We start from the raw sequence: 22,751 nt of genomic DNA, 5'->3' as shown, positions 1-22,751 counted from the left end.
CTGCATCACGTTGGTGGAAGCAGAGCGGAAAGGTTCCCTTTCAGGAAAATAAAGGGTCTGTGAGCACAAAGGACAGAATGATTAAGGACAAAAATGAAGGCAGGAATCATATTGTACGGTATGAGACAGAGAGACGATTGGCAGATGATCAACATGGAAACGATGACATGTACAATACCACCATACATTAGAGAAGCAGCTTCTTGAAAATGTGATCAGTGTCACACTGACAGTTGGACCAACGTAAGGGTCTGTGTATTGTCACTGTCTGAAATGATGGTCTTTTGTGTACAAGAGGAAGGAGGTTATGCTGAACTTGTATAAGACAGTAGTTGGACCTCAGCTGGTGTATTGTGTACAATTCTGGGTGCTCACTATTTTTCCAGGTGTAATTCGGTGTTTTTCCTTCATTATTATGACAGTAAGACTGGGACTGCAAGAAGTCCCCAGGGTCTACGTCACAGGAATCGAGGACCAGGCAAGTAGGGGGGTCTCAGGCGGATATTGGAGGTGAGGCCCACAGAGGATTGGAGGGGTTGGGTGGAGTGGCCAGGGGCTGGGGGGGGCGGGGGGAGACAGGCACTATACCTTATGTCTGGAGGGATGAGGCGGCCCCTGTAATAGCTGGCTTGGCGTCTACGGGGTGGGAATAATTATTTTCCGCATGGTCCTTGCAGACTACGAGCTCCCCCGCTAGGGGCGGGGATCTCTATTAACTTCTATATAAAAGGAAATCTGCACTCCTTACCTGGTCTGGCCTACAAGGGTGGCACAGTGGCACAGTGGTTAGCACTGCTGCCTCACAGCACCAGGGACCTGGGTTCGATTACAACCTCGGATGACTGCGTGGAGTTTGTACGTTCTCCACCTGTCTGCATGAGTTTCCTCCGGGTGCTCCGATTTCCTCCTGCAGTCCAAAGAATTGCAGGTTAGGTGGATTGGCCATGCTAAATTGCCCCTTAAGGTGGGGTTGCAGGAATAGGACAGGGGATTGGGCCCAGGTAGGGTGGTCTTTCGGAGGGTCAGAGCAGACTCGATTGGCCGAATGGCCTCCTTCTGTACTTGTAGGGATTCTATAATTCTATGTGACTCTTAATTGTGGTTGTCTCTTAAATACCCTCTGAAAAGCCTCTCAGTTCAAGGGCAATAAATGTTGGCCCAGCCAACCGACATCCAATGGATAAAAAAAGAACTCGCCACAATAGTACAGAATTTGTAACAGGTTAGTAACGTTTGTTTTGACTCCTGAAATTACATTTCCTTAACTAACATTCACCATCAAAATAAATTTTATATACAAAAATGAACTTAATGGGAATGCCTACTAAACAGTATGTGGAGATGCCGGTACGAAGATGCCAGAGAGCACAGTAAGAAGTTTTACAACACCAGGTTAAAGTCCAACAGGTTTGTTTCGATGTCACTAGCATTCGGAGCGCTGCTCCTTCACCTGAGGAAGGAGCAGCGCTCCAAAAGCTAGTGACAAGGGCGCTTGTTGGACTTTAACCTGGTGTTGTAAAACTTCTTACTGTACTAAACAGTAGTTAGATTTGTTCTCAAAGCTAATAAAATGTGCCGAATAAAATGATCTCCTTGGTAACCTGGTTGTAACCTGTTGATATTTATTTCTGACTGAATTTCAGTGGGAAGGCGATTCTTGGAGTTTGAGCATTAATCCACCAGCCTTTCTCTTTTCCATTTAAGTTGGCAGCTGCAGTTCGCCAAAAAAGTGTCTTATAAATGGGAACTTCTGCTTGCTAATAGGACTTGGAATCAGTACAAGCTTTTTCTCTGACACAATCACTGCCCAGCCCCTCTCCCTCCCCACCCCAAACCTCAACCCCCACAGCAAACCCCCCCCCCCCCCCCACCCCGGCTTTCCACCTGCAGTTCATGAATAGGAGGCTCGCTGTCTTAGGCTGGCTTAATTAAAAGTTGTTGTGAGTGATGCCTTGTGACAATCTAATCCACATCAACCGACTCTACAAAGCTTTCTCCTGAAGATCTCTGCTTCCCATTTGTGTCGAACTCCTAGCAGAACCAGGTGCCTTCCTTTGCCTGAACTAACCACTTTATTCTGGCTGCCAATACCCGGTGAGTGACAAGGATCCCCAAATATCCAATGGGTTTACTCAACCTTACCAAATAGAACTTGGGTGCACTTGACAAAGGAACCTGTTGATGATTCCAGGTAAAAAAGATACATTCTTTTGTAGCACCTTGGGCATGAATGTAAAGCTTTGCATTTAATGGAATAGTATTATATAGTGCTTAAAATTGTTGGAAACCTATGGATATTGGAAGTCTGGTACAGTGCCAAAAATGTTAGAAGTACACAGCAGATCATTCGGGGAACACACAGTTTAGATTTTAAGTTCTAAATTCTTCACCAGAACACTTCTGATAGAGTCCCACCTGAAACATTTCTCTTTCAGGTACAGAGTGACTCACTAGTGTATTTTCAGCCTCAGATTTCTGGCAGTCATAGGTTTACCTTATCTCTCCCCCTCTGCTCTTTTCATTAAAATAAATCTTAGGCCATGTTCAAACGGATGCTCTCGGAATGTACTCCTGCTATTACGCTTTTTTAAACTGCGACAATATGTTATTTCTCTGTGAATCTGTTTCTTCTGCGCCTGACTGAATCCTGTGACCTACAAAAAAAGTGCTTTGAACTATCGAGTAAATGAGAAAGTCTTGTAGAAATCGCAATATCTAGGATATTCAGGTTTGTCTGTTTGTTGCTCATTTATCTGCTGCATGTTGATGTTTAGTAATGTGGGGTTAATATAATTCTAAATCTGCTGCTATGTGCCATTCATGTGATGTAGAATAAAATATTACTAAAGGTGTTACTAAAACCATCAGGCAAAGCATTCAGTGTGATTAGTAAAGGGTGGCTCTGTCTGATTAAAGTTCCTCAAATCTTGCCTCAGTGGCTGAAATGATTAGTTACAAGAGAGATATTCAAAACCATTCAAAAGCCCGGGTTTGATTCCCGGCTGGGTCACTGTCTGTGCGGAGTCTGCACGTTCTCCCCTTGTCTGTGTGGGTTTCCTCCGGGTGCTCTCGTTTCCTCCCACAAGCCCTGAAAGACGTGCTGTTAGGGAATTTGGACATTCTGAATTCTCCCTCTGTGTACCCGAACAGGTGCTGGAATGTGGCGACGAGGGAATTTTCACAGTAACTTCATTGCAGTGTTAATGTAAGCCTACTTGTGAGAATAAAGATTATTATTATATCTCAGATTACATACATACTAAGATAGGAGGGATGGCTGTGGAACGCTGCTGAGGCAGACCAGGAGATTTTCAGCTTTGTTCCCTACCTCTTAACTGAAGCCTGTCTCATGTGGCCAGAATGGCCGTTACAATTGGTCTCAACACCTGTGGACTAGAGTGGGGGCGGGGGGTGGAGGGGGGGGGGGGGGAGAAAGAGACGATTCCTGCTCCTGATCATTGTCTCTGGGCCCTGCTAGAAATGCAAGCTGTGAAAATCAGCAAAGGACAGAATTGGGCTTCTCTGTGATGCCTTCTGTGGCTGAATAGTTCGTTGACACTCACTTGGCCTTTTGGCCCTGGTATTGAAGACAGTTGCCACTTGTCGGACATCTTACCTGGAAGAGTCAGTCCCTTGAAAAGAGAGTACTCAAATTCACCAAATAGGAAATCAATTAACAGGAAAAATCGAAAGCGTAATGTGTTTGTCTATTTGCTTCAAAATCTCGGTAATTTTACAGAAGTGCTTACTTTTGGTTGGATGTTTGGATGAGTGATTACTGTAGATTCATGTTGGTAGAAAATTAGAATGTTATTGTTACTACCTTTGGGGATTCAGCCTAAAGAGACATCAGGGAGATAGGGGATGTAACATGGACAAGAATGCATGGCAGCTGTAGAATGCAAGAGGCAGGGCGTGGGTATGATTCTCCCATCCTGTTGAGTTCCCAATATCAAAGTTGCTGCTTTGGAAGATTTGCTGGTGGAGAGTGAACAGATCCTGACAGAGAGGACATTGCTTTTCTATCCCACTGCATCGGCATAGCCTCTAAATTAGACCAGATTCGCAGGGGAACTGGATTATTTTAGCATATGTTTTCGCTCAGGTCTTTTAATTTATTTTTAAATGCATTCTAATAAAGTACCTGTGCATCTATAACCACAATAAGGTAATATAGTCACGGGTGATATAATGACAGCATACTGTGCATCCTATATGTACATTATAGAACCATGAGTGGCTACATCACCAGAGTGACAATACCCTTTGAGATATGCTCAGGAGACTGATTTTTTTAAAAGAATGCATTAATAAGGACAGGGGTTAATGGTATTACTCAGCTTCATATCAGCTCAGTTGACAGCACTTTCACTTCGAAAGCTAAAGGTTCAAGGGCCATTCTGGGATTTGAACAAATCATCTAGGCCGAGGCTTCAATGCAGCACTGAGGAAGTGGTGGACAAAATAAATTGTCGTCTTCAGTGAGCTATTAAAACCCAGTCTCATCTGTGTGTTCAGGTGGATTCATAGAACATAGAACATACAGAGAACATACAGTGCAGAAGGAGGCCATTCGCCCCATCGAGTCTGCACCGACCCACTTAAGCCCTCACTTCCACCCTATCCCCGTAACCCAATAACACCTCCCAGCCTTTTTGGACACGAAGGGGCAATTTAATATGGCCAATCCACCTAACCTGCACGTCTTTGGACTATGGGAGGAAACCGGAGCACCCGGAGGAAACCCACGCAGAAACGGAGAGAACGTGCAGACTCCGCACAGACAGTGACCCAGCGGGGAATCGAAGCTGGGACCCTGGTGCTATGAAGCCACTGTGCTAACCACTGCACTACCGTGCTGCCCTTGGATTCAATGGATTCAAAAAAAGAGCAGGGAATTCACCCCAGTGTTTCAGTTGACAACCCTCCTCCAAAACAGATTAGCTGACCATCCAGTGTATTTGCTGTTGGACAGGTTATCTGAGCATTTGCCTAGATAACTTCGATAGCACTCTTAAAACATAACTCATTGGTTGGGAAGTTAGATTTAAAAAACAAGTATTTTAACCTACTAATTGCTTTTAGAAGCGATAATATTTAATTTGTTTCCTCCACCCATCATGCTTTGGTGCCCAAAAGGTTGTGTGAGGCGATTTATAAATCCAAATTCCTTTTTTTTTCAAATCTTGGCAGAAAATTGTCAAATCTCAACATATAAATGTGCCTGGGCCCTGGGTCACTGTCTGTGTGGAGTTTGCACGTTCTCCCCGTGTTTGCATGGGTTTCGCCCCCACAACCCAAAAGGTGTGCAGGTTAGGTGGATTGGCCACGCTAAATTGCCCCTTAATTCGAAAAATGATTTGGGTACTCTAAATTTATTCCACAAAACTATTTTCTGTCTAACTGTTCTGCCCTAATGCCAGGTTGAAGACGGCGCGATAAGGGATTCAAAGAGCAAAGTAAGAATTAGCCGCAGAAAATACGAGGAAATAGTAAAGGGACAGGGTTGGGGTCAAGATTTAAAATCAATGAAAATGGAAGCAGATTTAGTGCTGCTTCAGCAATGAATGGAGGGTGAGGGTGGACCATTGGTGATTGACTCTGAAACAGCATCTAGACCACCGTACTGGAGGATGCCGGACAGGCAGAAATATATCCTCTTTCCATCTGCTCCCACGGTAACAGGACTCTGAGGGAATACCATTCTCCATATGGAGGCTGATAGGTGTTTGTACAATACTGGCTACTCTTTCCTGGCTTGATCTGAATCTATGGTCATGAGAGTGTAGGAGGACCCTTCCCAAGCTGTACTTGACCTGGGTGTGAATTGTCGGCACAATGAAGAAGGAGCTTTATTTTGCAATGGATCCATGCCAAACAATTAGGACGTTTAAGTTGTGCTTGTATTTTTCTTCACATGAGCCATTGATGTCACCTCCTGCTCCCCCCCCCCCCCCCCCCCCCCCCCCCGCCCCGCCACTCCGTTTAATATTCTTCTTTTTTGAGGAGAACATTTCTGCAAACAGAATTGTTGTGGTTCCAAGCAGTTTGAATTAAGCACACATTTGTGGCAGAAATGTTGGAGCTGACAGCGAGTGTATTCCATCATTTTCACCACGTGCTGTGGAATAGCTTGGCATGCTATCTATGTTGTTCCTATGTCTGGTCGTGCAGCGATCAGGGATGGATGGAATCCAGAGTCTGCGGTGATATGTATCACTGTAAATACACAAGGGGGTAATGTAAATCCACTACAACTAAGTAAACACCAGAGGGAGCACCGGAGATGTCATGACATGCAGACATACAGCTAATGAACACATAGAATAGGACACGACTAATGGGCAGTCAAGACACCCAGGACCAATGGGCAAGTCAACGTGCTGCCCAGGTTCCTATTCAGAGCCATCCAGATTTACATCCCCAAGGCCTTTTTCAAAGCAGTAGACAAACTAATCATGGCGTTCTTATCGGGGGGGGGGGGGGACAATTCTACCACTGGGCGGCGATGGCCGAGCGAAAAAGGGGATGGATCAAGGAGCCAGAAGCCGAGTGGGTGCGCGCGGAAGGGGCCTCCTGTAAGGAGACCTCCCTCCGGGCCCTCACCACTGCGGCACTCCCATCCCCACCCAAAAAACACTCCAGCAGCCCGGTGGTGATAGCCTCCCTCCAGTCCTGGAACCAACTACGGTAGCAATTTCCTGACCAAAATGTCGGACAAAGCTCCCATCTGCGACAACCATAGGTTCACACCAGCACTGACTGACGCCACCTTCAAAAGGTGGAGACAGGACGAGGGGACACTGACAGTCAGGGACCTATACACCGACGGCAGGGTCGCGACACTGGACGAACTGACGGAGAAATTCCAGCTGGCCGGGGGAACGAACTAAGGTACCTGCAGCTCAGAAACTTCCTACGAAAGGAGACAAGGACTTACCCACAACCGCCACGACAGACATTACTGGAAGAGTTACTGGACGCAATCATATTAGAGAGAGGAAACTGTAGCGACATGAATGACCGACTGGTAGAAGGGGCTGACACCATACTGGACGCAACAAGAAGGAAATGGGAGGAGGACCTGGGGATCGAGATAGGGTGGCGACTCTGGAGCGAAGCACTGCATAGGGTCAACTCCACCTCCACCTGCACAAGGCTCAGCCTGACGCAACTAAAAGTGGTACATAGAGCCCACTTAACAAGAACCCGTATGGGGGGGTGGGGTGGGAGGGGGGTGGCGGGAGGAGAGAAGAGATAGGGAACAATAGAGGAGAGCCGGGGGGGGGCAGGGAAACGTTAACCAATCTGACATCCACAGGAACAGAGAAAAAGGAGAATACAGGTGGAGGACGGGAGGGCCGGCTGAAGCGGCAGCGTGCACGAGAAGACAACGGTGGCAAAATCTGATCGGGAGAAGAGAGGGGCAACACCAGCACCAGACCCACTCGAGGATTGCACTCGGGAAGTGACTCACCAGCACAAACGGATGCCTACTTACATGTATATGGACATATCATATCCTGTGTACAGAACGGCAAAATATACTCTGTGCAAAAATCCAATAAAAAATATTTATTAAAAAAAACACAACAGAGTCATCAGGCGTGGACTGGATCCAGAGTACTCAAGGAGGAGTGTATCTAGAGGGATCAGTGGTGGACTGGGTCCAAAGCAATCAGAGGTTGATTGGGCCCAGAGGGATGAGAGCAAGTTCATAGTTCATAGTTCATAGAATGTACAGTGCAGAAGGAGGCCATTCAGCCCATCGAGTCTACACCGGCTCTTGGAAACAAGCACCCTACCCAAGCCCAGACCTCCACCCTGTGTGGGAAGGGTTGGGTTCACAGGGACCAAAGGTGGACCAGACCTAGAGTGATCGGGAGGATTGGGTCCACTGTGAGAGATTCTTTGGTATTTTCATGGGATAAAATGGACAGCGATAATCCAGCATCATTCAAACATGAAGCAAGGGATTTGGGAATACCTCTGGTTTCTAAAATTCCCAATTGTACATCACAGTGATGTAGCATCAAACTCAATCTCAAAGGTCGGTTTATTAACAAAGAAACATTTTCAAACTATTTTGACTATTGAAATGATTCCTAAATCAAGTTCCATGCACATTTGATTTCATGAACTCAGTAACATTTGATTTGATTTGATTTGATTTATTGTCACATGCACCGAAGTACAATGAAAAGTATTTTTCTGCGGCCGAGGGAACGTACACACTACGTACTTAGTAGACAAAAGAATAATCAACAGAATACATTGACAAATGGTACATCGACAAGCAGTGATTGGTTACAGTGCGGAACAAGGGGCCAAACAAAGCAAATACATGAGCAAGAGCAGCATAGGGCATCGCGAATAGTGTTCTTACAGGGAACAGATCAGTTGGAGGGGGAGTCGTTGAGGAGTCTTGTAGCTGTGGGAAGAAGCTGTTCCTATGTCTGGATGTGCAGGTCTCCAGTCTTCTGTACCTTCTGCCTGATGGAAGGGTCGGGAAAAAGGCAATGCTGGGTGGGAGAGGTCTTTGATAATGCCTTCCTGAGGCAGCGGGAGGTGTGTACAGAATCAATGTGAGGGTGGCAAGCTTGTGTGATGCGTTGGGCTGAGTTCACCACACTCTGCAGTTTCTTGCGATCTTGGACCGAGCAGTTGCCACACCAGGCTGTGATGCAGCCGATTAGGATGCTCTCTATCACACATCTGTAAAAGTTTGTGAGAGTCGATGCAGATATGCCAAATTTCTCTAGCTTCTGTCGGAGTAGAGACGTTGTTGGGCTTTCTTGACTGTTGCATCAACGTGAGTGGACCAGGACAGACTGTTGGTGATGGTGATCCCCAGGAACTTAAAGCTACCTCTAATGGAGGAGTATTGTTTCTGATGAGGAGTTTGGAGTCCACTTGTCCATGTAATCCTCACCTTGCTTTCTCTCTATGTCATCAGAGATCATGGGCTAGATTCTAAACTCACACATTCCTGGAGGGAATTGTGCCAAAGATCACAGGACCCGGGAGGGTGGGAGTTGAGCAAGAGCAGCATTCCCATCCCCCACCATTTTAATGAAGACCAGGCTGCCCATCACTTTCGGGCAAGGACTTATCCTGTACAACAGTGGAAAATCGCAGCCCAACAAGTTCATTGGTGCTGCAATGGCATTTTACTATCTTTATTCGGGAGATCCACACATGACCAAATCATGGCAGACGGGTGGAGTGACACGAAGTTCCATTTTCTGTGCAATGCTTGTGAACTAAAAGTAGGAGTTCCGCCCTAGAATGCTTGAGACTCCAGACAGACTTGTCCCTACCTCCAATCAGCAGAATCAGTTGACAAACCACCTCCCCAGTGCTAGCCTTATGCTGGCGACCAAGTCCTTGGATGTCTGAGCCAGTTGTTGCTGCAGGCCCCGGCGTCACTCTCACCAGTTTTGGGTGAGCGATTGCCTTGCTCCATTCAAAATAGCCCCTGGCGACAAAATGGCGACAACCTCACACTGAACTCCACATGGGGTTCACCCCCCGATACCTCCTGCCCTGAACTTCACCACCACGGTAGCATTGTGGACAGCACAATTGCTTCACAGCTCCAGGGTCCCAGGTTCGATTCCGGCTTGGGTCACTGTCTGTGCGAGTCTGCACATCCTCCCCGTGTGTGCGTGGGTTTCCTCCGGGTGCTCCGGTTTCCTCCCACAGTCCAAAGATGTGCAGGTTAGGTGGATTGGCCATGCTAAATTGCCCTTAGTGTCCAAAATTGCCCTGAGTGTTGGGTGGGGTTACTGGGTTATGGGGATAGGGTGGAGATGTTGACCTTGGGTAGGGTGCTCTTTCCAAGAGCCGGAGCAGACTCGATGGGCTGAATGGCCTCCTTCTGCACTGTAAATTCTATGATAACCCCCCCCCCCCCCCCCCCCCCGCCCCGCACACACACACACTACCACCACCACCACCCCAACTTAAAATCGGTCCTGGTTTTGAAATGTCGTTCCTTCTGCTGGAGAATTATGGGGTGATGGCAAAGCTACAGTGTTCTGCTTTCTCAGGCTTGGGCTCTCCGTTGATTGAGTGGCTGGGTGAGTGTAGCTGTTCTTTGTCTGCGCTAATTTTACATGGGCTGTGTTTATGGGTTATTTAGCTTCTTTCTCCCCATGTCCTTTACTCTTCTACACAAAAAAATGATTCAGTATCTCCTTCGATGCTGCACTCAATTCCATTGTTCCTCTCTTGTGGTAAAGCATTCCACATTCTGATAACACTTGCCATGATAAAGGTTTCTTATCTCTCCTTTTATGTATCCAGTGACTATCTCGACATGCTGACCTCTTGTGCTCGATTTTCCTACCAGTAAATAATCTATGGATGTGTTTGCCTTGCCCATTCCTTTCATCTCTGAGTTCCAACAGGTGGCTAGCTATATATTTTATCTTTCTGTGTGTACCTATGGCTGCACAATGGACCATAATTCTGGGAGAAAAGTAACGAGTAAAACCCAACCTGGCAGACAGATGTAGCCACCTGGGTTGGCCACTTCCCGACTTAAAATGGAGAACCGCAAAGACTACAGGGAAATTCAGCCAACACAGGCAAAAACTAGCAAGTGCAGAAATCCTGTGTATTAGAACTTGCAAAAGCCCAGACAGCACTGAAACTCACAGACATCTGCATACTAATGAGCGATCCACGGGAACAATTGAAACATTTAAGGTGAATGAGGCCAAGCCAAACTCCTCGGCGCCAGCAGGAGCCAAGACAAAGGAAGGCCAACGGACACTCAGGTACCGCCCAGCGATCAGGGAACAACTCCAGTATTGGAGAAATCGATCCAAGTGATCAGAACGTAGTCCAATCACTTGGAACCGGATACGGGGCCCGCCCCGAACGGCACGAAGCCCCTGGGGACTATAAAGTAGAGCCCCCAAGTTCAATTCGTCCTTCTTGGCAGGGTCACTCAGCAACTCGAATCAACCTTGAAAGTGAACTGCCCAAGCTGCCGCATCAACCAAGTACGTCTCCAGTCAATGCTCGCTACGAGATAGGCGCTCCTAGCTACCAGTCCATACCAGCTTTTGAATCCTGCAGACTCAGATCGAACGAAAGGCCATTTGTTCCCCTGACCTGGTGGGCCAGTTCCGAAGCTAAGTATAGGCCTTTAGTGATAGAGAATAGTCTAGAAAGTAGAGTTTATGCATGAGTAGTGATTTACTGTGTATAATAAATGTGTTTTGATTTGAATCTTACTAATTGGTGTGTTGAGTTATTGATCAGTACTTGAACTTGAACCTCGTGGCGGTATCATAAAGATACCTGGCGACTCTAGAGCAAAGGTTATAGAAACAGAGCAAATTCAGTAAAGACCCAACGGGCAACGAATTAAGAGCCAACCAAAGTTAGCAACACAGGGCATTTACCGAGCTATGTGCCACATTGACTTTGACACACGACTCACCCTTGTAGGCAGGCGGGAATTGTCTCTCTGGTTCATGATACACATTAGAACTTTTGTGAGGGCCACGAAGAATCCAGCACGAGTTTTAAGGATACAAAGTAATAACATTTATTTACAATAACATATACATATAACAGCAGCAGCAACTTCCCTTGCTGCACACTCCTTCCTGCTGGTTCCTGAACTGGCCAGCTTTATTTATACTAGGAGTTTACTAATGGTTTCTCCGCCCCCCTCATTGGGGAAGCTCATACTCCCACAGGATTGTGGGATTGTCATTAGTCCCAGCCAATGGTAAGTAGGCAGGTTATAACAAGAACATTGTCACGTTCCTCCTGTCAGATTAAAGTTAATAACGTTATGACTGGAAGATAAGTGATTGCATCCACAATGGAATTGCTGGTTCCATCCAGGGACTTGGCATTGCACTGGCCTCATCACATGCACTGATTCATAACGAAACCTAGTACAGCAAGGGATAACCCTGTCACAATTGAACGGCGAGCGACCAACCCATGTGAAATGCTCTGCTTCCCATCACTGACATTCCTCAACCTCAAAACAAAGCACCATTTGATGTTAATATTCCAAGATTGCCATGTAACACTAACAGTTTAATAAATCTGGAATAAAATATAAGTAATTAATAATGATTATGAAACTGCACATTGGTTAGCACGGTTGCTTCACAGCACCAGTCACCTGGGTTTGATTGCCGGCTTGGGTCATTGTCTGTGCAGAGTCTGCACGTTCTCCCCGTGTCTGCGTGGGTTTCCTCCGGTTTCCTTCCACAAGTCCCGAAAGATGTGCTTGTTAGGTGAATTGGCCATTCTGAATTCTCCCTCAGTGTACCCGAACAGGTGCATAGTGTAGCGACTAGGGGATTTTCACAGTAACTTCAGTGCAGTGTTAATGTAAACCTACTTGTGACACTAATAAAAATTATTATTATTATTTGGGTGGCATGGTAGAACAGTGGTTAGCATGGTTGCTTCACAGCTCCAGAGTCCCAGGTTTGACTCCCGGCTGGGGTCACTGTTCGCCCCATGCCTGCGTGGGTTTGCACTGGATGCTCCGGTTTCTTCCCACAATCCAAAGATGTGCAGGTTAGGTGGATTGGCCCATGTTCAATTGCCCTTAGTGTCTAAAAAGGATAGGTGGGGTTACTGGGTTGCAGGGATAGGGTGGAGATGTGTACTTAAGTGGGGTGCACTTTCCAAGGGCCGGTACAGACTCAAAGGGCCGAATGCTCTCCTTCTGCACTGTAAATTCTATATTTCAATGATTGTTGTAAAAAACCATTGGATTCATTAATGTCCTTGAGGGAATGAAATCTGGCCTGGTCTACATGTGACTCCAGACCCACGGCAATGTAATTGCCTTTAATTGTCAGTTGCATCAAACCTCTGCAGGAATTGTGGGTGTACCTACTGCACATGGACCGCAGTGGTTCAAGAAAGTGGCTCGCCTCCACCTTCTCAAGGTCAATTGGGGATGGACAATAAATCTTGGCCTAGCCAGCGACACCCACATTCCAGGAATGAATAATTTTTTTAAAGTTCCGAAAACATATATAGGCCGAGATTCTTTGAGCCTCCGCACTGAAATCGCGCTTGGCGATGGGGCGAAGAATGGGATGTCAGACCCGCGATTGGGTCTGACGCCGGGAGGCGAACCTCCGGCGACCGGAGAATCAGCGGCAGTCGTGCGCGGGCGGTGGACGCAGCGCCGGTCGGGGGCCGTTGAAAGAGGGTCCCACAGCGATTCTCCGCGGTCGACTGGCCGAGTTCCCGCCGGTGTGGTTCACATATGGTTCCGCCCGGTGGGAGCTCGGCGTCGTGGCTGCGATGGCCGTCTTGGTGGGGGACGGCCTCCATGACAGCCAGGCCCGCGATCGGGGGCCTCCGATCGCCGGGCGTGCACGATCTGGGGGAGGCCTACCTTCTTCCGCGCCGGCCCCGCGCGATATGGTGGACCCACACAGTGGGCGGGCGCCGAAGCGGCCACTGCACGCTTGCGTGGACCAGCGGCCAGCAGTGCAGGGCTGCGTACGGCAGCTGGAGCTGCGTGGAGCACTCTGGTGTTTACGCCGGTGGGCTACGGAATCGCTGGGCCAAGAGGCCCGTTAATGCCGGCGTGAAAATCTCCGGTGTTTACGCCGGCGTCAACTCATAGCCACCGTTTTGAAGAATCCCTGCCATAGTTTCAGATAGTCACCCACCAGTTTGTGAACTGGATTAAATTCCAGTCACCTGCAATCCTTTTCAAATGTTTATGACACTCAAACAGAACAGAAAAAATTCCTCCTTAAAAACTCAGACAATCTGCTCCTGTCAGCTGCTGGTATCTGCTCGTCACTCTGCACTGATTAGCACTGTTTTGCTTCTCTGGTTAGCTGTGTAGTGTGTTTGTGTAGGCTGATCACATTTTACCAGATTACTCAGTAACCTTTACCCACACTAATCTCTACAGCAGAGCTGGTTTATTACATACATTTTATCTCCCCCCATCCTCCCAGTCCAGTTTATCACTTGTCCCTACTCTTCTGACCACACTGAAACATACTTAGACCTGGCCCTGTATGTCTGCAGGATCCTTGCTGTCTAGATCATATATCATAGAATTTACAGTGTAGAAGGAGGCCATTTGGCCCATTGAGTCTGCACCGGCCCTTGGAAAGATCACCCTACCTAAGCCCCCACACCTCCACCTTATCCCCGTAACCCACCACCCCCATCTAACCTTTTTGGACACTAAGGGCAATTTAGCATGGCCAATCCATCTAACCTGCACAACCTTGGACTGTGGGAGGAGACCGGAGCACCCGGAGGAAACCCACGCAGACACGGGGAGAACGTGCAGACTCCGCACAAACAGTGACCCCAGCCGGGAATCGAACCTGGGACCCGGGAGCTGTGAAGCAACTGTGCTAACCACTGCACTAACATGCCACCCCCAAGTGCTCGTCTGCGAGTGCCGATTACCTTTTCTGCTGTGGAGGTCATCACAGCAGGGCATCCCCATCCTCTGTCCTCACTCTGCATCCACAAAGATGATGTGGAGATGCCGGCGTTGGACTGGGGTGAGCACAGTAAGAAGTCTTACAACACCAGGGTAAAGTCCAACAGTTTTGTTTCAAATCACTAGCTTTCGGAGCTGATGAAGGAGCTACCCTCCGAAAGCTAGTGATTCCAAACAAACCTCTTGGACTTTAACCTGGTGTTGTGAGACTTCTTACTGTGTCCACAAAGATGCACACTTTTCATTGAGAATCACTGGGATTGCAGCTAACAGCTGGAATCGTGGATGTCTTTCCTCTTCCCCGCCAGGGGTACTGAGCCCAACTGTAAGATCAGTCACACTACATAGAACATAGAACGATACAGCGCAGTACAGGCCCTTCGGCCCACGATGTTGCACCGAAACAAAAGCCATCTAACCTACACTATGCCATTATCATCCATATGTTTATCCAATAAACTTTTAAATGCCCTCAATGTTGGCGAGTTCACTACTGTAGCAGGTAGGGCATTCCACGGCCTCACTACTCTTTGCGTAAAGAACCTACCTCTGACCTCTGTCCTATATCTATTACCCCTCAGTTTAAAGCTATGTCCCCTCGTGCCAGCCATTTCCATCCGCGGGAGAAGGCTCTCACTGTCCACCCTATCCAACCCCCTGATCATTTTGTATGCCTCTATTAAGTCTCCTCTTAACCTTCTTCTCTCCAACAAAAACAACCTCAAGTCCATCAGCCTTTCCTCATAAGATTTTCCCTCCATACCAGGCAACATCCTGGTAAATCTCCTCTGCACCCGCTCCAAAGCCTCCACGTCCTTCCTATAATGCGGTGACCAGAACTGTACGCAATACTCCAAATGCGGCCGTACCAGAGTTCTGTACAGCTGCAACATTACCTCCTGACTCCGGAACTCAATCCCTCTACCAATAAAGGCCAACACTCCATAGGCCTTCTTCACAACCCTATCAACCTGGGTGGCAACTTTCAGGGATCTATGTACATGGACACCTAGATCCCTCTGCTTATCCACACTTCCAAGAACTTTACCATTAGCCAAATATTCCGCATTCCTGTTATTCCTTCCAAAGTGAATCACCTCACACTTCTCTACATTAAACTCCATTTGCCACCTCTCAGCCCAGCTCTGCAGCTTATCTATATCCCTCTGTAACCTGCTACATCCTTCCACATTATCGACAACACCACCGACTTTAGTATCGTCTGCAAATTTACTCACCCACCCTTCTGCGCCTTCCTCTAGGTCATTGATAAAAATGACAAACAGCAACGGCCCCAGAACAGATCCGTGTGGTACTCCACTTGTAACTGAACTCCATTCTGAACATTTCCCATCAACCACCACCCTCTGTCTTCTTTCAGCTAGCCAATTTCTGATCCACATCTCTAAATCACCCTCAATCCCCAGCCTCCGTATTTTCTGCAATAGCCTACCGTGGGGAACCTTATCAAACGCTTTGCTGAAATCCATATACACCACATCAACCGCTCTACCCTCATCTACCTGTTCAGTCACCTTCTCAAAGAACTCGATAAGGTTTGTGAGGCATGACCTACCCTTCACAAAGCCATGCTGACTATCCCTGATCATAGGTTGAAGTAACATTGCTGTGAGGGTTTTTGTGGAGAACTTTAACTTCATTTCCAATGGATACTGCAAGTTAACATGCCTCATTTTCTGTGATCCATATAATTTTCCCCAAATTGATTCAGTTTAAATATGAAATCTCACCTTCTCTGCCCCAATTTAAGCTCTCTGCATAATCTGGTCCTTGGAGACAGAAGGAAATAAGAATGTGCAGAGTAGCAGACATTAGAGTTGACATTCTAAGACATATTTTAAATGACAATTCTGTTCCATCTACTCATGATAACACAGTCATCAAAGTCATATTGTTAGCAGAGTGCAACAAGGGTATACTTGTAGTGAGTGAGCACTGTATAGCACAACACAGACCAGCCAAACACAGAGGCAAGGCTTATATCAGAGATTGGGTCCTAGCTCAGTGGCTTATACTGACAGTGTGGTAAGTTAGGGAGAGAGAGTGTTATAACTGAGAATTTTAAAATGAGAATGCGATGTAACAGAGAGCGTTGTAACTGAAAACCTCAAAATGAGGGTCAATCCTTGTTCTCTATTATATTTCACTATTCAATTCAGAATAATATCATTTTTGGTCATTAATTTGGTCATTAACCTCATCGAATGAGAGGGGAATCTCATTGAAACATATATAATCCTGATAGGGCAGACAGACTGGGCAGCACGGTAGTAATGGGCAGCACGGTAGCATAGTGGTTAGCACTATGGCATCACAGCGGCAGGGTCCCAGGTTCAATTCCAGGCTTGGGTCACTGTGCGGAGTCTGCACGTTCTCGTCGTGTCTGCGTGGGTTTCCTCCGGGTGCTCCGGTTTCCTCCCACAAGTCCCGAAAGACGTGCTGTTAGGTGAATTGGATATTCTGAATTCTCCCTCTGTGTACCCGAACAGGCGCCGGAGTGTGGCAACTAGGGGATTTTCACAGTAACTTCATTGCAGTGTTAATGTAAACCTACTTGTGACAATAAAGATTATTATAAGACTGGATGCATAGATCAGGCATGGTGAAATGAAAATTGCTTATTGTCACAAGTAGGCTTCAAATGAAGTTACTGTGAAAAGCCCCTAGTCGCCACATTCCGACGCCTGTTCGGGGAGGCGGGAACTGGAATTGAACCATGCTGCTGGCCTGCCTCGGTCTGCTTTAAAAGCCAGCTATTTAGCTCTGTGCTAAACCAGCCCCATTCAGCGGATATGAGTTAAAGTCCGCCGAATGGCACGTTTAATGGGGTGTTTCCCCAGCTCCTGCAGCACCATTCAACAACACTTTGCCTTTTCTTTTAGCCAGGGAGATTCTCTCCATCGAGATCACACTTAGATGGATTTCAGGAGAGGCTCCTCGCAGATTGGGGTGCCAGTTTGGAAGATTGCCCCAATCTTTCCCCCACCACCTTTCAAGCCCCCCCATTTTTGATCACCCACAGACCCTGCCCCCGAACCTTGGCAGGCCCCCGTGGATAGCCCCCCCACCCCCCACTTAAATGGTTTAGCACAGTGGGCTAAACAGCTGGTGTGTAATGCAGAACAAGGCTAGCAGCGCGGATTCAATTCCCGTACCGGCCTCCCCGAACAGGTGCCGGAATGTGGCGACTAGGGACTTTTCACAGTAACTTCATTGAAGCCTACTTGTGACAATAAGAGATTATTATTATTATTATTATTAACTCCTCGCTACCTCGCGAGGCCTCACCCCTCTCCTGGCCCGATCCTTGGCAATGTCAACCTGCAACCCAGGCATGCTGGCACTGCTAGATTTGCACCCTGGCCATGCCACCTGGACACCATGGCACTGCCAGCCTTGCACCCTGGCAGTACCAAGGTGCCCAGGTGGCACTGCCAGGGTGGCACTGTCAGGGTATGTGAATGGTACTTTGAGGGTGCCAGGCTGGCAGTGGAGGTGCTCGGTGCCACTCTGCCCTGTCCTCGAGCACATGGGGGTCTCAAATGGCCTGGGAAACCCCTTCAGGTGCCGTTTGCGTGGGCCAGTACTAAATGACACCCTGGTGAGGTTCCCCAGGAGCGGCCAGTGAATCCGGGGCGCTGGGTAAATCTGGCTCATTAATGTGTCATTTAAAGATGCTGAACCGAATCGCTCCCAAAGAGGATGAGATCCAGATTCACAACTTCTCACAAGATTCCATTGAACCTTATGAGACATTTCAAGCTCGCAAATTTCACGAGCAGCCTCTCGCAAGATTCAACGGCCTCGTCCCGACACCAAGTTGAATGGCGCCCGATGTTTCCTCTGGATAGGGATTTTGCAACAAGGGGTCACAATCTCAGGATATGGAGCAGGCCATTTAGGATTGAGATGAGGAGAAGTTCCTTCACCCAGGAAGTGGTGAGCCTGTGGAATTCTCTACCACAGAAGGCTGTGGAGATGAAGTCAGTGAATATATTTAAGAAGGAAATAGGTTGATTTCTAGACTCTTAGGGCACCAAACGGTATGGTGTTGGGATAGAGGTTTAGCCATGATCATATTGAATGGTGGAGCACGCTAAAAGGGCCATAAGACCATAAGGTGTGGGAACAGAAGTAGGCCATTTGGCCCATCAAGTCTGCTCCGCTATTCAATGAGATCATGACTGTACTGGGGCGGGATTCTCCGGCCCCCCGCCGGGTCGGAGAATCGCCGGGGGGGCGGCGTGAATCCTGCCCCCGCCGGCCGCCGAATTCTCCGTCACCGAAAATTCGGCGGGGGCGGGAATCGCGCCGCGCCGGTCGGCGGGCCCCCCCCCCCCCCCCCGGCGATTCTCCGGCCCGCGATGGGCCGAAGTCCCGCTGCTGTCATGCCAGTCCCGCCGGCGTGAACCAAACCACCTACCTTACCGGCGGGACTGGCGGCGCGGGCCAGCTCCGGGGTTCTGGGGGACGATCTGGCCCCGGGGGGTGCCCCCACGGTGGCTTGGCCTGCGTTCGGGGCCCACCGATCCGCGGGCGGGCCTGTGCCGTGGGGGCACTCTTTTCTTCCGCCTCGGCCATAGCCTCCGTGATGGCCGATGCGATGCGCATGCACGGGGATGACGTCAGCAGTCCCTTCGGTCTCGGCTGGCGTGGCGCCAAAGGCCTTTCCCGCTGACCACTTCAGCGCAGGCCACAGGGTGAGGGCTTGGCCCCTAAAGGTGCAGATTTCTCCGCACCTTTGGGGCGGCCCGACACCGGAGTGGTTCACGCTACTCCATCCTGCCGGGACCCCCCGCCCCGCCGGGTAGGGGAGAATCCCGGCCCTGATATGATAATCCTCAACTCCACTTTGCAGTCTTATCCCCATATACCTGGATTCCCTTACAGATTAAAAATCTGCCTATCTCAGCCTTAAACATACTTAATGACTCAGCCTCCACAGCCCTCTGCAGTAAAGAATTCCACAGATTAACTACCATCTGAGAGAAGAAATTCCTCTTCATCTCTGTTTTAAATGGGTGAACCTTACTCTGAGATTATGCCCTCTGGTCCTAGACTCTCCCACTAGGGGAAACATCCTCTGAGTATCTACCCTGACAAGGTCCCCAAGAATCCGATATGTCTCGGTAAGGTCGCCTCTCATTCTTCGAAAATCCAGTGAGTATAGGCCCCACCTACTCAATCTCTCCATTAATAATAATAATCTCTAATTAGAATAATAATCTTTATTGTTGTCACAAGTAGTACATTAACACCGCAATGAGGTTACTGTGAAAAGCCCCTAGCCACCACATTCCGGCGCCTGTTCGGGTACACGGAGGGAGAATTCAGAATGCCCAATTCACCTAACAAGCACGTCTTTCGGCACTTGTTGGAGGAAACCGGAGCACCCGGAGGAAACCTACGCAGACACGGGGGGAATGTGCAGACTCCGTACATACAGTGACCCAAGCGGGAATCAAATCCAGGACCCTGGCTCTGTGAAACAACAGTGCTAACCACTGTGCTAAGTGCTGCTCCTCCGGACCAGGGATGAACTGACTAAACCATCTCAGGACTTCCCCCAATGCCAGTCTATCTTTCCTTAGATATGAGGTACAAGGCTGTTCACAGTGTTCCAGGTGTGGTTTAACTAGTGTCTTATATAGACGTCACTATTCACTATTCCAAACTCACTCCCTTTGAAATAAAGGCCAACATTCCATTTGCCCTCCCTATGACCTGCTGAACTATTACCTGCTCCTATGTTCTATGTTTCTATGGGCTTGTGTATTCAGCATCAACAATGGACAAGGTGGGATGATATTGTGCTTCTGAACCTGCAAATGCCCAGCTACCTTGGCTGGACCGAGACACCTTACTGGTGTGTGGTCATTGTATCGCAGCTCAGCAATGTAAAGTGGACAGAATAACAATCAGTGCACTGGGCATCAATGCAGCAACACTTCATGGATCTCTGCTCTCTCTTCTTTGTCAAAGCAGCTTATTTTCTAAACCAACTCTATTTGTTTATTTATTTCAATGATAACATCAAACAGAAGTTTAGGGCCAATTATTATTAGTAACTCTACCTCACAAGTGGCCGGCAATACTAATCGCATTGTTTTTGGTTGGTTACTTCACGGTAGCACAAGTGGATAGCACTGTGGCTTCACAGTGCCAGGGTCCCAGGATCGATTCCCTGCTGGGTCACTGTCTGTGCGAAGTCTGCACGTTTTCCCCATGTCTGCGTGGGTTTCCGCTGAGTGCTCCGGTTTCTTCCCACAGTCCAAAGACGTGCAGGATAGGTGGATTAGCCATGATAACCTTAGTGACCAAAAAGGTTAGGAGGGGTTATTGGGTTACGGGGATAGGGTGGAAATGAGGGCTTAAGTGGGTCGGTGCAGACTCAATGGGCCGAATGGCCCCTTCCGCACTGTATGCTCTATGTTCTAAATGGGACGTTCTGTTATAGTAATTTCTTAAAGGCTGCTTTCATGAAAAAACTTTACAGAGGTAAATAAACTTCAAAGATGCAAGGCACTTACACTTTTCCTGCTTGTCTATTTCTGGAGCTGAGGGTACGTTTCCTGACAGAAAGAGGAACTGAGATATGGGATGTTCTGAGCAGAGATGCACAATCAACTCTCAGGTTGAAGGGCTCATTGATGACAGAAAAAATGTTATTGATTTACACACATTTATAGAAGACAGACACATGGAAGGAGGCACTCTAGGCTACAACTGAACGTGCTCTAACTATACTAATTCCCTACCCACTCTGGAAAACCAGTGGGAAGCACTAAAAGGAGAAATCTTAAATGTACAAAGTAGACATGTCCCTTCCAAAAGAGTGGTACTGCCAAATCTAGACCCCCCTGGTTGTCTCGAGGAATACAGGGGATGATCAAACAGGCGAAGAAAGCATACGATAGGCATAAAGAACTAAGACCGTAGATAGCCTAGACGAGGATAGAAAGTGCAGGGACAAAGTCAAAAAGGAAATAAGGAAATCAAAGAGAGGGCATGAAAAAAGATGATCAAGTAAAGTTAAAGAAAGGGCGACATAGGTGGTGCAATGGTTAGCACTGTTGCCTCACGGTGCCTGGTTGATTGATTGATTGATATTTATTCTCACATGTAATGAAGTACAGTGAAAAGTATTTTTCTGCGACCAAGAGAACGTCGACAGAGTACATAGTAGACAAAAGAATAATCAACAGAGCACATTGACAGTGGTGCATCAACAAATAGTGATTGGTTACAGTGCAGAACAAGGCCAAACAAGAGCAGCATAGGGCGTTGTGAATAGTGTTCTTACAGGGAACAGATCAGTCCAAGGGAGAGTCGTTGAGGAGTCTAGTAGCTGTGGAGATGAAGCTGTTCCTATATCTGGATGTGCTGGTATCCAGGGCAGGATGGATTGTTTCCGAGGCTATGGAAGGAGGTCAGGGAGGAGATAGCAGATGCTCTGAGGATGATTTTTCCAATCCTCATTAGACACAGGGGAGGTACCGGAGGACTGGAGAAATGCAAACCTGGTTCCATTGTTTAAAAAGGGATCAAAGGAAATGCTGAGCAATTCTAGGCCAGTTAGTTTTATGTCAGTGGTGGGCAACTTAGTAAAAACAATCCGGAGAGATACAATTAACTGTCACATAGAAAGGCATAAACTAGTCAGGGATAATCAGCTTGGATTTATTAAAGGAAGGTCTTGCCTCACAAAGTTAATCAAATTCTTTGAGGAATTGACAAGAAGGGTTGATGAAGGTAGTGCAGAGGATGTGGTGTACTTTTTAAAAATTCATTTAAGGGTTGTGGGTGTCGCTGGTTAGGCCAGCATTTATTGCCCATCCCTAGTTGCCTTTCAGGAGGTGGTGGTGAGTTGCCTTCTTGAACCGCTGCAGTCCTTGTGGTGTAGGTATACCCACTGTGCTGTTAGGGAGGGTGTTCCAGGATGTTGTCGCAGGGACAGTGAAGGAACATTGATATATTTCCAAGTCAGGGTGGTGAATGACTTGGAGGGGAACCTCCAGGTGGTGGGGTTCCCAGGTATCTGCGGTTCTTGTCCTTCTAGACAGTAGTGGTCGTGGGTTTGGAAGGTGTTGTCTAAGGAACCTTGGTGAGTTACTGCAGTGCATTTTGTAAATGGTACACACGGCTGCCACTGTTCGTCGATGGTGGAGGGTTTGAATGTTTGTGGAAAGGGGAGAAATAAAGCGAACTGCTTTGTCCTGGATGGTGTTGAGCTTCTTGACTGTTGTTGGAGCTG

At 47.8% G+C, this 22,751-nt stretch overlaps 2 protein-coding genes across 5 annotated transcripts in view; one reads left to right on the top strand and one right to left on the bottom strand.

Moving 5' to 3' along the window:
• Window positions 1–1,923: 1,923 nt before the first annotated feature.
• The window catches only part of LOC140387436 (retinaldehyde-binding protein 1-like), a 62,497-nt gene continuing 41,669 nt past the window's right edge, over window positions 1,924–22,751 (top strand). The window contains exon 1 of one of the 4 annotated variants that reach the window (XM_072470544.1): window positions 1,924–2,094. The gene's annotated coding sequence lies outside the window, so the exon portion shown is untranslated. Of the gene's footprint in view, window positions 2,192–22,751 lie in introns of all 4 variants that reach the window. The other 3 variants (XM_072470543.1, XM_072470541.1, XM_072470540.1) reach the window with 3 other exon arrangements.
• LOC140387435 (monoacylglycerol lipase ABHD2-like) overlaps window positions 6,041–22,751 on the bottom strand; it is a 187,346-nt gene continuing 170,635 nt past the window's right edge. Inside the window, exon 11 of the mRNA XM_072470538.1 lies at window positions 6,041–6,219. Coding sequence (XP_072326639.1) covers window positions 6,146–6,219 — 74 coding nt within the window. The 3' untranslated portion in view covers window positions 6,041–6,145. The remainder of the gene's footprint in view (window positions 6,220–22,751) is intronic.

The sequence above is a fragment of the Scyliorhinus torazame genome, chromosome 12, assembly GCF_047496885.1.
Source record: "Scyliorhinus torazame isolate Kashiwa2021f chromosome 12, sScyTor2.1, whole genome shotgun sequence".
Taxonomy (NCBI): Eukaryota; Metazoa; Chordata; class Chondrichthyes; order Carcharhiniformes; family Scyliorhinidae; genus Scyliorhinus; species Scyliorhinus torazame.
Note: the sequence above shows the minus strand (reverse complement) of the source record. Positions and strands in the feature narration are given on the sequence as shown.